Source organism: Tursiops truncatus, chromosome 14 (assembly GCF_011762595.2).
Source record: "Tursiops truncatus isolate mTurTru1 chromosome 14, mTurTru1.mat.Y, whole genome shotgun sequence".
NCBI lineage: Eukaryota > Metazoa > Chordata > Mammalia > Artiodactyla > Delphinidae > Tursiops > Tursiops truncatus.
In genome coordinates this window covers 7767072-7782105 of record NC_047047.1, presented here as the reverse complement: position 1 = coordinate 7782105, position 15034 = coordinate 7767072, and the positions used below count along the sequence as shown (strand labels likewise).

The 15034-nt window shown below is 47.4% G+C and overlaps 1 protein-coding gene across 13 annotated transcripts in view; it reads left to right on the top strand.

Annotated features, from left to right (window-relative positions):
• Positions 1–15034, top strand: part of INPP4A (inositol polyphosphate-4-phosphatase type I A) — a 148516-nt gene that overhangs the window by 74872 nt on the left and 58610 nt on the right. For 11 of the 13 annotated variants that reach the window (XR_012325579.1, XR_004521711.2, XR_004521712.2 and 8 more), the window contains exons 2-10: positions 53–123; positions 1035–1243; positions 1833–1877; positions 8699–8817; positions 10787–10903; positions 11178–11257; positions 13414–13525; positions 14265–14355; positions 14712–14859. Coding sequence is in view for 10 of the 13 variants with exons in the window: in XM_073791066.1 (XP_073647167.1) it covers positions 1138–1243; positions 1833–1877; positions 8699–8817; positions 10787–10903; positions 11178–11257; positions 13414–13525; positions 14265–14355; positions 14712–14859 (818 nt within the window). In the remaining 3 variants the exon portion in view is untranslated. Of the gene's footprint in view, positions 1–52; positions 124–1034; positions 1244–1832; positions 1878–2797; positions 2888–4819; positions 4993–8698; positions 8818–10786; positions 10904–11177; positions 11258–13413; positions 13526–14264; positions 14356–14711; positions 14860–15034 lie in introns of those variants that run through there. The other 2 variants (XM_073791067.1, XM_033838126.2) reach the window with 2 other exon arrangements.

The window sequence follows — 15034 nt, the reverse complement described above, 5'->3', positions numbered from 1 at the left end:
CGAGAACTTCATGTTTGACTAGCTTGTTAAGTTTATAATTTTCTATTTTTAGATGATGGATTTGCATGTGCTTCTATGAAGAAATGCCACGTGTCTCTACTGGTCCAAGAACGAACATGCCCAGTAAGTTAGTTGCTGGGTGAATTAACCCAAGAGTGGGAACACAGGCCCTTCAGGTGCAAAGGCATTGATGCACTTTGAGAAGACAGGGGCATCTGGATATATGGGGACCTTTGAGAGGGGTTATTAGTCTAATTATCTTAACTCCTAAAGGTTGGTTCCTTCCAGAGACAGCAGGGATTGTAGCATATAGGGTTAGAAGAATATGTGAAACTCACTCCTTGCTGTGAGCAGAAAGTGAGTTCTGTGCTGGGCCGGAGCATCTGTGTGGCTCAGCCTGCAGTGGCCCTTTGCCCAGAGACCTCCGTATCCACAGCACAGCACTGTCCACTGAGGCGTAGATTGTGGCGTTTTGTGGGAAAGAAAGCCTGAGTCCGACACACGTGAAATTCCTGTACCCCTGGGAGGGAGAGAGCAAGGTTGGAGACATGCCTCTGGTCTCCACTGTTCTGCTGTGCTGTCCTGGCCAGTGGGTACCAGACCTCTTCTTGCGTCTCTTATCTTTCTAACAGAGATGGTAGTGAGCTGATTATGATTGTGAAGAGTCTCTGAGGCTTGCCAGTGGAAAAACATAATAAAGCAAACAAGAAAATATCAAAGGCCATAGTTTATGATTAGATCTAAGCCATCATTTAATGTGGCATGTCTCTGTTGAAGAGAACATGATTTCTTTACGGGATCCCACGGACGGACCGTGCTGGTGTGTGAGTACAGAGGAGGTGACTAGATGGGGCCTAGCTCATCGGACTCTCCGTCCTGGCTCTCCAACTGCCAGAGGACCCTGGCTTTGCTGCATCTTGTCCGTGTAGGTCAACGTGCTCTCTCCATGAGAGCACAGTGTCTCTTCGTCACCATCCCTGTTTTTTGTTGTTGTTTGTTTTTTTAAAAAAAAAGTGTTTGTTTTTATTTCTTAGGACTACTGCCACCTTAGGGGACTAGGGCTTGATGACAGCTCTTCCCGGGGAATCAGGCGTGGTCTGACCCAGGATCAGGAAGCACATCGTCACCAATGACATCATGACAGCAAGAGAGCACAGCCCTCGCCATGGCACCAGGGCCCGTGCGATGCAGCGGGCTTCTACCGTCGATGTGGCAGCCGACATGCTTGGCCTCTCTCTGGCAGGTGAGCCTCACCGGGCCTGCCCGCGGGTCCCATACTGTGACAGCGCTGGGAGGGCCAGGCCTGGCATCCCTCTGCTTGAACTGGAATAGGGGGAAGTCAGCCCTCTTCCTGGGAACTGCTTCCACTGGAACCTGCCCGCCATCAGTTTTCCAGTTTGCGTGGGCACCTCCAGGACTCATTTGCCAATAGATAACGTGGGAATGTCCACAGTGCCTGTCTGGCAAGTGCCCAGACCATAATAAAAGCCCTTTGTGTTGTGAGTGTACAGACCCAAGTGGGAGGGGGTTTGGTCTCGGGGTCAGAGAATTCTTAGGAATCTCAAAATAAAATGTTTAGAAAACAAAGAAATCATCTCATATAACAGTTTGTGAGGGAAAAGAAAGCAGAGCGTTGGGTTTTCCTTCCCGGTTTTATTGAGAAGTAATTGACGCATATCACTGTAAGTTTAAGATGTACAGCTTGATGGTTTAATTTATAACATATTGTGAAATGATTGCCACCAGTGTGTCGAGTGTTTTGCATCCAATCTGAAAGCGGGGAAAAGTTTCTTAAGGGTGATTTTTTTTTCTGTCATTTCTTTTTTATCCAGGAAGTATACAGGATCCAGACGAGCCCATTTTAGAATTCAGCTTAGGTAGGTGTCTTTTAAACTTTGTCTTAAAATAGACGTTGCTTAAAAACAAAAGCAAACACTCCACAACTGGCAGGAGTCTGTCTCAGAGATCTTGCTGCTGTCACTGCTGCTGCTCAAGTGCTTCTGAGGACATGAAGCTCCGAGGCTGGTGGGAACCTCCTGTGGGTGGGAGGGAACCTCGGGGGGCTGCCTGCCTGCCTGCCTGCCTGCGGGACTCGTGTCTCCTCAGCAAGTGCTCCCTGCCGGCTGGCAGTGGGGAGGGGCGGGAGGTAAGCCCACCCAGAGCTGCAAAGACAGCCTCCCCTCCCCTCTCCTACCCCCGGGAGGACACGGGGCTTAGGGCCAGCGTTGTCCGCCCGCCACCACAAGGCCCTGTGGGGTTGCATTTAGCTCTCTAGCCCTCGGATCCCAGCTCCACGCACGGAGGAGCTGACCCCTGATGCCGTCCCTCTCACGAGCGTCAGATGAGAGAGTGTGCCAACCACTGCCCTGGGCTGTACTGGCTCCGGGGTCGGGCAGTGTGGCTCATCGCAGAAGGTTCTGCTCCAAGGCCCGACACTCTTTAGTGTCCCTCTCCCCTTGTCCGTGGAAGTCTGCCGAGGGGCATGCGCCCACCTCACCCTCCCTACCCTTCTTCCTCTCGTCCTAATTCTGTTGGGCTTATTCCTCCAGGATGGAGGCTGTCTCTGGAGAAGGTAAACCACCCACTCGCCACCACCCCCAAAGAGACACAGAGATGCTGGCCTGGAGCCCAGCCACAGTAGGCCGGCCGGCCCCCCCATTCGCTGTCGCGGAGCCCGCGGAGCCCACCATACACCTCAGCCTCCTGATACCACATACTTAGAAACAAATGGACTTTTATTTGTGCTCGCAGAGATTGGTGCATGCATGTTGATTGCATCTTTATTTGTAATATTCAGCACTGGAAACAACGTCCATCAGCAGGAAGATCAACTATGTTACGTGCATATGACAGACAGCCGCTCAGCAGGGAAAAGGACCTATCACTGGTACACACACGCCATGGGCGCATCTCAAAGGCACTGTGCAAAGTGAAAGAAGCCGTACTAAGAGGCCGTGTGTTGTGTAATTCCATTTATGTGAAACTCAGAAGGATGAATCTGTAGTGAGAGAAAACAGTCTAATGGTTATCTGGGAGTGAGGACTGACTGGAAAGGGGCACAGGGAGCCCTTTGGGGTGATGGAGATGCTCTGTGTCTGGACAGTGGTGGTGGGTCTATGGGTGTGTATGCTGATCAAAACTGACTGAGTGCTCTACTTAAAATGGGTGCGTTTTGCATACAAATTATACCTCAGAGGTGATTTAAAACAAAATGAAAGCGTAGATCACTAGACCTTTGTGGAAGGCCCACAACATGAAAGACAGAAAAAAGTAGAACTTGGAAGAAACAGAGACATTGAAGAAAGAAGAAAACGTCAAAGAAATTACAATGTGTATCCTCAAGAGAAGATGGTGTATCCATAAAAAAACCCAGGAAACTATGAAGAAAAACAACTGAAGAGCATGTACAGTCTGAGAAATTTAAAATATAACAGAGCATTTTAAAATTCAATAAAGGTTGGAAGATATTTGAGGAATTATCCCAGAAAGTAAAAATTTAAGAGCCAACTAGAGAATGGGAGGGAAGTGGAAAATTAGCAAATTCAGGAGGCTCAACATTTAGAAGAGAAAATAGGAAAGAAGGTAAGGGAGGAAATTAACAAGAAATAATACAAGCGTCTCTCAGAACCACAGAGCACATAAGGCACGTCACGCTGAAATTTCAGAGCACTGGGAATAAAACGAAGATCCTAAAAACTTCCAGAGAGGAAAAAACCAACTGGTCCTCTCCAGGGGATGGAACTGGCCTGGAGATTCTTGGGGACATTGGAAGCTTGAAGACAGTGGGGCCACATCGTTAATATGAGTGGAGAAATATCTCCAACCTGCAGTTCTCTGCTCAACCAGATTATCGATCAGTGTGAAGGTAGGAAGACATTCGTTTCATGATACAGAGTCTCAAATAAATTTACTTTCCCCACATCCTTTCTCTGGAAGTTAGTGGAGGATGTGCTCCACCGAAAAGAAGGAATAAACTGAGAAAAAAGAAGATCCAGGAAACACAGTCCAACACAGGAGAGAAGTAAAAGAAGTCCCGTAATGAATAGTATTTGCTTAGCTTTAATAATGCAGAACATGGATGTAACAAAAAAGTTGAGCTAAACTGAGTTTAGAGAGAGAATGGGAGTTGATGTAATTAAGTTAAAAATCTTCACCGCTATAAGAGAAATCTAGAAATCAGAACATTTCTGAATCTGGCAAGTCAAGGGCGGTAATGTAGTCATATTAATGAGACAGATGGAGGAAGAAACAGCTTAAAAAAGTGAGGGTGAATTTTATGTTAAATGAATTTTGCCACAATTAAAAAAAAGAGATGAGTAGGAGTCAGATAATTGAATGGTCAAATATTTTATCTTAAAAATAGAAGTTTAAAATTAAAAAGTACTCATTTAAAAACCTTTGATAGAGAAAATGTAAACCCTATCAGAGAGAGAGAATCACAGTTGGCATTTTGGTATATATCCTTCCAGATATTTTTTTACACCCACACAGGTCTATACAGAAATTTTTGATGATTTTTAGTTGTGGAGGTGATGGAATTATTTACAAAAATGTCATCCTAGTGTTCTTAACATGATTTTTTTTTCACATAGCGAAATATCACTGGCATCTTTTCATTTTAATAAACGTGGATCTGCCACCTCATCATTTCAGATGCCTACATAGAATAATCTGTTGTATGGCTGTGCTATATTTATTTTAACCAGTCTCCTGTTGCTGGACATCTAGGTCTTTCCAATATGCCATTGCAAACACACCAGCACAGTTAACGTACTTGTACATGGATCTTTCATATATTTTGCTGATTATTTCCCTAGGATAAACTCTTGGATATAGAATTGCTGAGTCAGATGATATGCACTCGAAATATGTTTTACCGGTTTACGTCAATAGCATTTATTCAGCTGGGACTACAGATGCTCTGGTTGGAGAGACAAGACCCACATATCAGAGATTAATGGTTTCTATGGAAATATGCCAGAGGAGTGACGTGTAAGTGATAAACGGAAGGAGACGTGACTGTGGGCTGCAGAGAGAAAGCTTCATGGAAGCCGTGGAACTGAGCTAGGAATTAAACCTTGCGTGAGATTTAGACAGGCTGGGTGGGGACGAGGCCAGGAGAGAATGTCACCCGTGGGGAGGTGTGTTCTGACGGTGGCAGTTGGCTCATCCGCCTTTGAGCTGATGATCAGTCATTCCAGCCTTGGGCCACCTGCTGTGTCTCAACCTACCTGCCATCACTCACGCTTGAGAGACTCGGCTGTTCTAACCTCGCATGATGAGAGGGTAGGCCGAGAGAGACCAGACCAGGGTCACCGATGGGGGTAGCTTAAAGGAGGGAGAGCAAATGGAACAGTCAAATCCCTGATTTCTGTTGAGGCAGACATAGAAGAAAGAGAATAGAACTTTTAGAAAATAATAAAACCTTAAGGCTTCTGGAAGAAAATAAATAACTCACGACCACAACTTGAGGGTAGGCAGAGCTCCCTTGGCAGAAAGTACCAACTCTCTGTTTTAGTTTGCTATTGCTGCCATAACAAATGACCATAACATAGCACCTTAAAACAACGCAAATGTATTATCTTACAGTTCCCTTAGGTCAGAAACCCAGAGGGCTCAGCTGGGTCTCTGCTTAGAATCTTATAACACCAAAATGAAAGCTTCAGCATGGATGCAGTCCTTTCTGGGGGCTCTAGGGGAGAATGTGTTTCCTTGTTCATTCAAGTCGTTGGCAGAATGAGTTACTTGTGGTTTTAGGACTGAGGTCCCCATTTCTTTGCTAGCTACCGGGTTGAGGCCTGTTCTCAACTTATAAGGGCCACTCACATTCTGTGGCTGTGGCCCCTTCCTCCATCTTCGAAGCCAGCAATGACAGGTTGAGTGCCTTTCATGCTTAGAATCTCTCCTGTCTCTCTTTTTTTTATTGTCACATCTTTCTAACTCACCCTTCCACCTTCCACTTGTACTTTTAAGAGCTCATGTCATTAGACTAAGCCCACCCAGATAATCCAGAATAATCTTTTCATGTCAAGATTCCATGACCTTAATCACATCTATGAAGTCTTCTTTTGCCTATTATTATCATATATTCACAGGTTCCCGGGATTAGAACGTGGATACTTTTTAGGGGGAGGGACATTTTTCTGCCTGCTGTTCTCTAAAATTAAAAATCTAAAATCAAAAAAAACTGTAGAAATCTTTAAACAAATGAATAAATAAACCACAGACTGGGAAAAAAAAATTCACAACACATATACCTGACAAAGGACAGATCCAGAATAAAATGCTTACAAATTGACAGTTAAAAAAAAAAATCAACTCAATTTAAAAATGAGCAAAAGACTTGAGCAGACTGTTGACAAAAGAAGTTATAACAATGAACAATAAACACATGGTGAAAAGATGCTTAACATCATGAGTCATCACAGAAGTGCAAATTAAAACACGTCCATTAGAACAACTAAAATAAAGACGAGCCCCACCAACTGTCGGTGAGATGCAGAGCAACTGGAACTCATGTAAATTGCTGGTTGGATTGTAAAATGATACAGCCACTTTAGAAAACTGTCAGCTTCTTACAAAACTAAGTGTGTCCTTTACTATAAGCTAGAAATTCCACTCCTAGGTACTTAGGCAAAGGAAAGAAAACATGTTCACAAAAAGATGTAAGAATGTTTATAGCACCTTTATTTATAATAGTTCCAAACTGGAAACAACCCGAATGTCTATTAACAGCAGGACTGATAAGTAAATGTTGGTACATTCATACAATGGAATATAATTCATCAATTTTTAAAAAGAAGAATGAATTATTGGTATATAAACAATACAGAGGGATCTTAAAAATGTTCCATTTATGTGAAATTCAAGAATGGACAAAAGTGATAAAAATCAGAAGGTGGTTGCAGAAGTAGGGGAGTTGACTGGGAAGTATGGGGGGAACTTTCTCTGATGGGAAAAGGTATCTTGTTTTGATGAGGGTTACATGGGTGTATATGATTGTCAAAACTCATTGAACTGAAAACCCAAGGTCTTTGTATTTTATTATATTCCAATAAGTAATGAAAATCCATGAAGATGTATGAGAAGATAATACAAAGAGATTAATTTTCAGAAGTAAATTAATTTGCAGAAGTAAAAATCAGTTTCTGAATTTTAAATCACCAGTGAGCATTTTAAAAATCAATGAGAATGATGAGAGCAGGAATAAAGACCTCTAAAAATCCTCTCCTTCATAAAGACAGTGGAAAAATGGTCAAAATCAATTGTTTCAATTGTCAAGATATTGAAACAACCTAAGTGCCCATCAACAGATGAATGGATAAAGAAGATGTGGTATATATACAGATACAATGGAATATTACTCAGCCATAAAAAAGGATGAAAATTTTGTCTTTTGCAGCAACATGGATGGACTTGGAGGGCATTATGCTAAGTGAAATAAGTCAGACAGAGAAAGACAAATACCGTATGATATCACTTATATGTGGGATCTAAAAAATACAACAAACTAGCGAATATAACAAAAAAGAAGTAGACTTACAGATATAGAGAACAAACTGGTGGTTACCAGTAGGGAGAGCTGGAAGGGGCAATACAGGGGTGGGGGGAGTAGAAGGTACAAACGACTGGGTGTAAGATAGGCTCAAGGGCGTATAGTACAACACGGGAAATATAGCCAATATTTTGTAATAAGTGTAAATGGAAAGTAACCTTTAGAAATTGTATAAAAATTAAAAATTATAAATTGTTTTAAAAAAATCAATTGTTTCCGAACTCTGGGAATTAACCAAAGGCTTGCAACACTGTGGGGCATGTTCAGTGCCCCTCCAGAAAAGCCAGTTCTTTTTATGAGTGTTGGGTGATTTACCATATGTTTCATCAGTTACAATGTGGGTATTTTTTCATCTTTTAGTATATCTTTAATCAGAAAGTGTCTTACAATCAGTGTCATATCATAGACTAATGGCAGTGGGCCTTTTTTTTTCTCTTATAATGCATTTTACAACAGATAGCATGTTAGATTCAAAGACGTATGATCATTTTTCCTGTGGGTCCCTTCTATGATAGAGTTATCTGAGTCTTTCAAAATGCTTAGTACATTTTCTAACTGAAACAGTTCTGCAGGGCACCTCTTGTTCTGAAAAGTCACATGTTTAGTAATCTTACATTTGATATAAGTCTTATAAGGAGAATAAATAAGCAATGACTTCCTTAAAAAAAAAAGCTTTGTTTATTTTGCCATAGAATTTTAATTTGCTTCCAACATACATCACACACAGATCTGGGGACACCATAAGCTACGGCTGCGGAAGTCCTGGATGCGGGTGTGTGTAGCTGGGTCTTGATTTCATCAACTCTGTGGCTGCCTAGCTCCAATTAGTTATTAAGGTCAGACTTTATGGGTCAGACCCTTCCTATGTCATCCATTCCGTGGACGTAGAGAGCCTTCCATTGGCAGTGCCTGCATTGCTGTCCTGGGGGCTGGGGAAGGCGGGGAGGAATGAGAAGGGATTGCTTCTAATCTGAAAAATCACCTCCCTGTGACAACTGACACTGTGATCATCTCATCCCTTTGAGTGCATTTACTTCTCTTTCTTTGGATGCATTTGGAACAGAGAACTAACTAGAGCCTGATTTTAAAGATTCATTTCTATTTTATTTTATTTATTTTACTTCTGTTGTTTTAATTCTGTAGCTTGCAGTGAGCTGCATACGCCGTCGCTAGATCGAAAACCAAATAGCTTTGTAGCAGTGAGTGTGACCACCCCACCCCAGGCGTTCTGGACGAAACACGCGCAGACGGAGATCATTGAGGTGGGTGCTGCTGGCCCCTGGCCTCCGGCGGCTCCGTGACAGTGTTTCTGATCCCGGTGGGAGGGCTGTTCAGTGGCCTGAGCACCTGTAGCTGCAGCTACATTGGTATCTTGGATCACACGTACTCACGCGGGTGGCATTTATATTCGCCATATCCTTTACAGTTATTATTGATTGCTGGCAGGCTGTTTTTGAACAGTGGGTCCCCTAAGGTTGATTGCCTTTTAAGAGGTAAGACCCGATTCTTCCTTGTCACCTCCAGTTGGCTGCTACTTGTGGACAGTCGTGCTCATTAATCAGAGTTTGGAGAGCGTTAACCCTTAACCAACCCTCTTACTAGGCATACCTTTATTTTTATTGGTTTTTATTTTTATGTTCTTTTGAGATGCGTGCTGTGTGTTTACTTTTTACGTTAAATGAAATGATCTGCGTTCGCCTGGGGAAGTTTACAAAATTTCTTCCGATAATTGAGCACATCATGCAAGTTATGAAACTAAGTGTAGGAGTTGGCTGGTGTGAGCTCCTGTTGGATTTTGTTGGTGACGTGAGCCTCTAGGTGTGAAGTATCTCCTCCCTGGCACTCTCCACCAAACAAATTGCATTTCCCCTTCTCTCCCAGTTTCACATTTTGGAAGACAAGACACTTTTTCATTCTCTTAGAAATGTATTTCCAAGTTCAGGCCAACAATTCTGTTTTCTCGGCATTTGTCGAGCACTGCCTACGTAGGAAGCCTAGTGCTGGGTGCTGTGGATGATGCAAAGACCCTTGAGGCCCGCCCCTGCCCTCAAGGAGTCTACCATCCTGTGGGTGAGGAGGCGGAAATGAACGTGGCTCATGCAGACAGAGCAGAGTGTGGTCTCTGTTAGAGCAGAGAGACGAGGACGGTACCCGGAGGTCGAGGTCCCATCCAGCTCGTTGTGTGGGTTTGGAGAGTAACTTGATCCTGTCCAGTGTGTGCAGAGGCAGAGCAGGAGTGCAGGGAAGCGGGGGTCTAGCCGGGCAGGGCAGCCTTGTCCGCAGGTGTGTTTCAGGGAGGCGCCGGGTCGGAGGTCGCTGGGGGAGTGACAGTGCTGTGGGGCCCGGCTGGCAGCAGGGAGGAGTGGAAAGAAGGGGGCACGAGAGGGAGGCTCTGGAGGGGGAACTGGCGGGGGTGCATCGACGCTGGGTGGTTGAGAACAAAGGAGAAGGCACCAAAGCAGGTGCCTGGGTCTGCAGCCTCCTTGGCCAGAGAGTCAGAGAGGGTCCGAACCAGCGGATGGAGGGACAGGTTGGGTGGGGCTGCGGCCCCAGCAGGACACCGGGGGCGGGCACTGTCCAGCAGGCGCTGAGACATTGGAGCTGGAGCTGCAGGTACAGACAGGAGCCGCTAACTGGCTGAGATCGCTAACCACCGCCTGAGGAAGAGAGTCTGATGTAACGGCGCTTTGCGGGGCAAGGCCGGGCTGCCAGGAAGTAGCTACCTACGATTGAGACACTAGCAGCTAGTCCTCAGAAAAGGATAGCCCTAAGAAAGCCGGACCGTAATTATTCCAAACCCAGGATTCTGGAAATAACCAGCTCTGGCCATTCATATCCTCTTCCATCTGCCTTTGTACATCTTAAAGGAATCACCCACAGTAGTAGATCCAAATGCATAACTCAAGTGAAGTTGTAAGACTAAGAATACATGTGGACATTCAACTCAGTTTTAGAAAATCCTTCCCGCTGAGGGAGGAACCCTTAGAATGAGCCTGTGGGCCCAGCTTGTGTGGTGGTCTGTCTGTTGTATCTGGGCCCAGAAAACTTTGTCCTTTTTGGAAAACAGTGTTTTGGTTATATGCATCCATGTAAGCCCCATTCGCACTTGTGTTGATCCAAGTTGGTAAGAACGTTAGTTTCTCCTTCTGAGAACGTTGGTGTGTTTCAGAAGCAACCAGTTCAAAAAATCCAACTCTGTATTCTGATTCTTTTTTTTTTGTTCTATTCTAGGGAACCAACGATCCTATATTTCTAAGCAGTATTGCCTTCTTTCAAGACTCTCTCATCAATCAGATGACACAGATCAAGCTCTCTGTGTATGATGTCAAGGATAGATCTCAGGGAACAGTTAAGTACCATGTTGTGGTTCGTGGGATAGTCTTCCCTTTTTTTAAAGTTCTGTAATCGTTTGAGAGGTGGACACGAGATTGACTTCACTTCTGGCTCACAAATTAATGTCCAAATGTACTTGTCTTTGGGAACGTCTCTATGAGCCTCCCCATTGGGCTACTGAGATGAGGTCAGATGTGTTGAGAGAACCAGCCAGCTGGACTCCCCAGGGCCTGGCAGTTGGAGCAGAGGCAAAGCAGGTGCACTAATGCTGTCTCCCCCTCTTCCTCAGATGTACTTGCTGGGCTCTGGAACATTTGTCGTCAAAGATCTGCTCCAGGACAGGCGTCATAGGTTGTATTTAACACTAAGGTTGGTATTAAATTTTGTCCCTTTGCAAGGATCTGGAATTATGAGGTCCAGGGACAGATGGGGAAAGGCCCTACTTCCTATACTGGGAGAGCACCGTGTCCCCAGAGGCCAGACTCTGGGCAGGGACTTGGTTGTCATTGAGGAGAGAGAAAAAAAGCCTGTCAGAGGGCCTGTCACGGAATGGAAATGTGCAGTGTTCATAGGAAGTATGCAGACCCAAAGGAAAACCTAGGTATGCATCTAATAATACCAAACATACTTTGCTGTTATCTGTCCCCTCCCTAATAGGATCTCCCAGAGGGCAGGGGTGTTCCATGGTTTTGCTCGTATCCCAAGACCTAGAACAGTGCCTGCTGCTCAATAAATATTTGTGGAAGGAAGGACTGTGGGGAGGGGGCGCGGCGGGGGGGACCCCACTATGTTGGGGTCAAGGTGTCGGTCCTTCCCAGATTCATTTTAGGGGCAGGTCCCACCCTGACATAGTGTTCTTTTTTTTTTTTTTTTTTTCAAAATAATGTAAAAATTGGGGAAATAGTCCCAAATAGCAAAGAAGATTTTGACACAGAAGATGAATTCCCTGCTAGTCGTGTGACATTTTGAAGATACGGAGATGACAGAGTTGAAGGCGTTGGGCAGGGCTCACCCTGCTGTGTATGTGGAGAGCTTGACTCAGGACGAGGAAGGGGTCTCGGGGAGAAAAATCAGGGTCGCATGGGGGAGGGGCCGTTAGAGAAGAACACCCAGGTACATCATACGCCAGAGATGATTCTAGTTGGATTAGGGTTAAATGTAAGACGTGGGCATCATCCTTTTTATTTATTTATTTTTAAATTTTTATACATGTACATTTTATAGTCATTTATTAAGCTCTTACTGTGTGCTCTCCTGTATGACCTCGCCTAATACTACAACCCTAGGAGGAGATATTAGGAACCTGAGGTCCAGAGAGGTTAATTAACTTGCTCAGTGTTATCCAGCTGAGAACTATCAGAGCCCACGTACAAATCCAGGCAGTCTGATTCCAGAGCCTGCACTTTTTATTTTTTAGTTTTTGGCTGCGTTGGGTCTTTGTTGCTGCGCACGGGCTTTCCTCTGGTTGCGGCAAGCGGGCTTCTCATTGTGGTGGCTTCTCTTGTTGCGGAGCACGGGCTCTAGGCACTCGGGCTTCAGCAGCTGTGGCACATGGGCTCAGTAGTTGTGGCTTGCAGGTTCTAGAACGGAGGCTCAGTAGTTGTAATGCACGGGCTCAGTTGCTCTGCGGCATGTGGGATCTTCCCAGACCAGGGATCGAACCTGTGTCCCCCGCACTGGCAGGCAGATTCTTAACCACTGTGCCACCAGGGAAGCCCCATCATCCTTTTTAAAAGGAGCTAGAGATGACCGTCGAACAGAGAGCCTGGGAGGGGACTCTTCCAGGCACGAGAACCGTGAGAGTGAGTCAGAGGAAATGGTCAGTGGATGCATGTGACCACATAAAAATGTAGAACCTGGCTAAGCCCCACAGCTTAGATAAAAAAGCCAGAGGCTTCAGGTATCTCTGAATGGATCAAGGACTCACTGGGGCTTCCCTGGATGAATCAGATGGGCCCAGGCAGCCAGCAGCCACCTTGAGGGGTCTTAGCGGTAAAGCGGACCAGGGCGAGAGTGGTGTCAGCCATACCATGAAGGATTCAGAGGCTTTGGGCAATCCTGGGTGACCTCAGCTCACTTGGGGTCCCGGCCTAGGCCTTGAGGCTAATCAGAGCTTGAGGGTGGGGTGGGAACGAGTAGAAAAGGGGTCTAGTGCCAGAAGAAGGTGCTCTCCAGTCCCGATTGCAAGGTGTGTCTGCATCACTCTCCGGGGCGGGGTCAGCCCAGGGCTGATGGGCGCCAGCCTCCCGAGCGGGCATTGGCTACCCCTGACCCCCGCTTCACCGGGCACGCCACCCATCTCTGGGGCATCGTCTCCTCTCAGACACAGCCCTCTTCTGTGCCCCCATCTCCTCGCCTGCCTCCCCCGGAGCCTGTGCACACGGTAACTGCTGCCTGACCCACCAGCTGGCCCCATCCTGGCACCCCCAGGACCCCTTGACCATCCAGGAAGCTGTGCTTTGTGTTGAAGCAGAAAACGAAGCGCAGTCACGGCGCTATTTACCGAAGCGCGTTGCCGGTTGCAGGTCTGCGGAGAGCGACCGCGTGGGCAATATCACCGTGATGGGCTGGCAGATGGAGGAGAAGTCAGACCAGCGGCCCCCCGTGACCCGGTCTCTGGACACCGTCAACGGGAGGGTGAGCACACCACTCTGCTCCTCTCCGTGAGGAGTCGAGGACTGTCCCGACGCACTTTGCCAGTGAGCTGTGGGGAGGGGAAGGCCGGGCTCTGCCGGGCGCGCCAGTCCCCCCAGGTACTTCTCCACGTAGAGAGAAGCGGGCCCCTGCCCCAGGCCATGCCGGCGTCCCTCCAGAGTGCAGAGGGCAGAGGTGGCTCGTGGGTGTGGAGTGAGACCCAGGTCACCCTGAGGGCTGGTCACGGCCTTCCTCTCCCAGACACTCCTCTGCCTCGCAGTCGCCTGGGCCCCGTCTCACACCTGTGCCCGGCCCCCCCCCCCCCCCACCAACCGTGTCACCCTCTCTGATGCACAGCCGCTCACCCAGACACTCTCAAACGACAGTTCTAATTTCAGAGCCCAAACGCTGGCAGTCATTGTAAAATACAGAGATCTCTCATTTTACCCCAAATGAACCTGAACGTCAGCTGTGGAAATACTCGTGGGCCTCGTCTACCACTGCCCTTTCATCCTACACGTCAGAACACTCGAAGACAAGGGGAAGTGACTTCGAAAGTTGTGCATTTCTAGAAAGCTGTGTGGGCGGAGTATGTTCAGCGTCCTGGGAGGGGGCCTCACTTGTCTGGCTGTGCGTTCCTCGTAGAGTTGTTGGTGGATGTTAGTTTCAAGGGTTCTTTTATGACATGATGTGCTCTGGAGTCAGTCACAGTTTCCTCATGCTTTTCTGTACATGTTTTTAGATGGTTCTGCCTGTTGACGAGAGCTTGACCGAGGCCTTGGGAATCCGATCCAAATACGCTTCGTTGCGAAAAGACACTTTACTGAAATCGGGTAAGCAGCTTCCTCTGTCAGTACCCTTGCCACTCGTGAGTGTCCACGCGGGTTCGTGGTCTGCTTCCCCACCCGCTCTGATTGTCACGGCTGTGCACGCCCATCGTCACCTCTCTCTGCACATCAGCGTGCCGTCCTTTGTGGCAGCGTGTCGGGACCTCGTGACCCTCCGGGGAGGAGGCTCCTGCTTCCTTTTGCTCTGTCTCGATGGTGTCGGGCTCGGTCACTCTCTGGGTGTGGGTTTAAGTGTTTTAACTCCCTGGAGATGAGCAGGAAGGAGACCCGGGGGCTGGCGGGGAGGGGGCCCCGCGGCGGCCTGCGCCTGCTCACTGCGGCCCGTCGCCCTCCCGCCTCAGTGTTCGGCGGTGCCGTCTGCCGCATGTACCGGTTCCCGACCACCGAGGGCAACCACCTGCGGATCCTGGAGCAGATGGCAGAGAGCGTGCTGTCCCTGCACGTGCCCCGGCAGTTCGTGAAGCTCCTGCTGGAGGAGGACGCGGCCAGGTGAGGCCCCCTGTCATCTGCCCCTCCCGTCTGGAAGGCCCGTGGACGGGGTGGGTGAGCACTGGCCTCACATGGGCCGCACGCCCGGCGTCCGCCGCCTGCCTGCTGCGCGGCCTGGGCTCAGTTTGCTCATCTGTGTCCCGGGGTTTCTGCGCGAGGACGTCACGAGACAGCG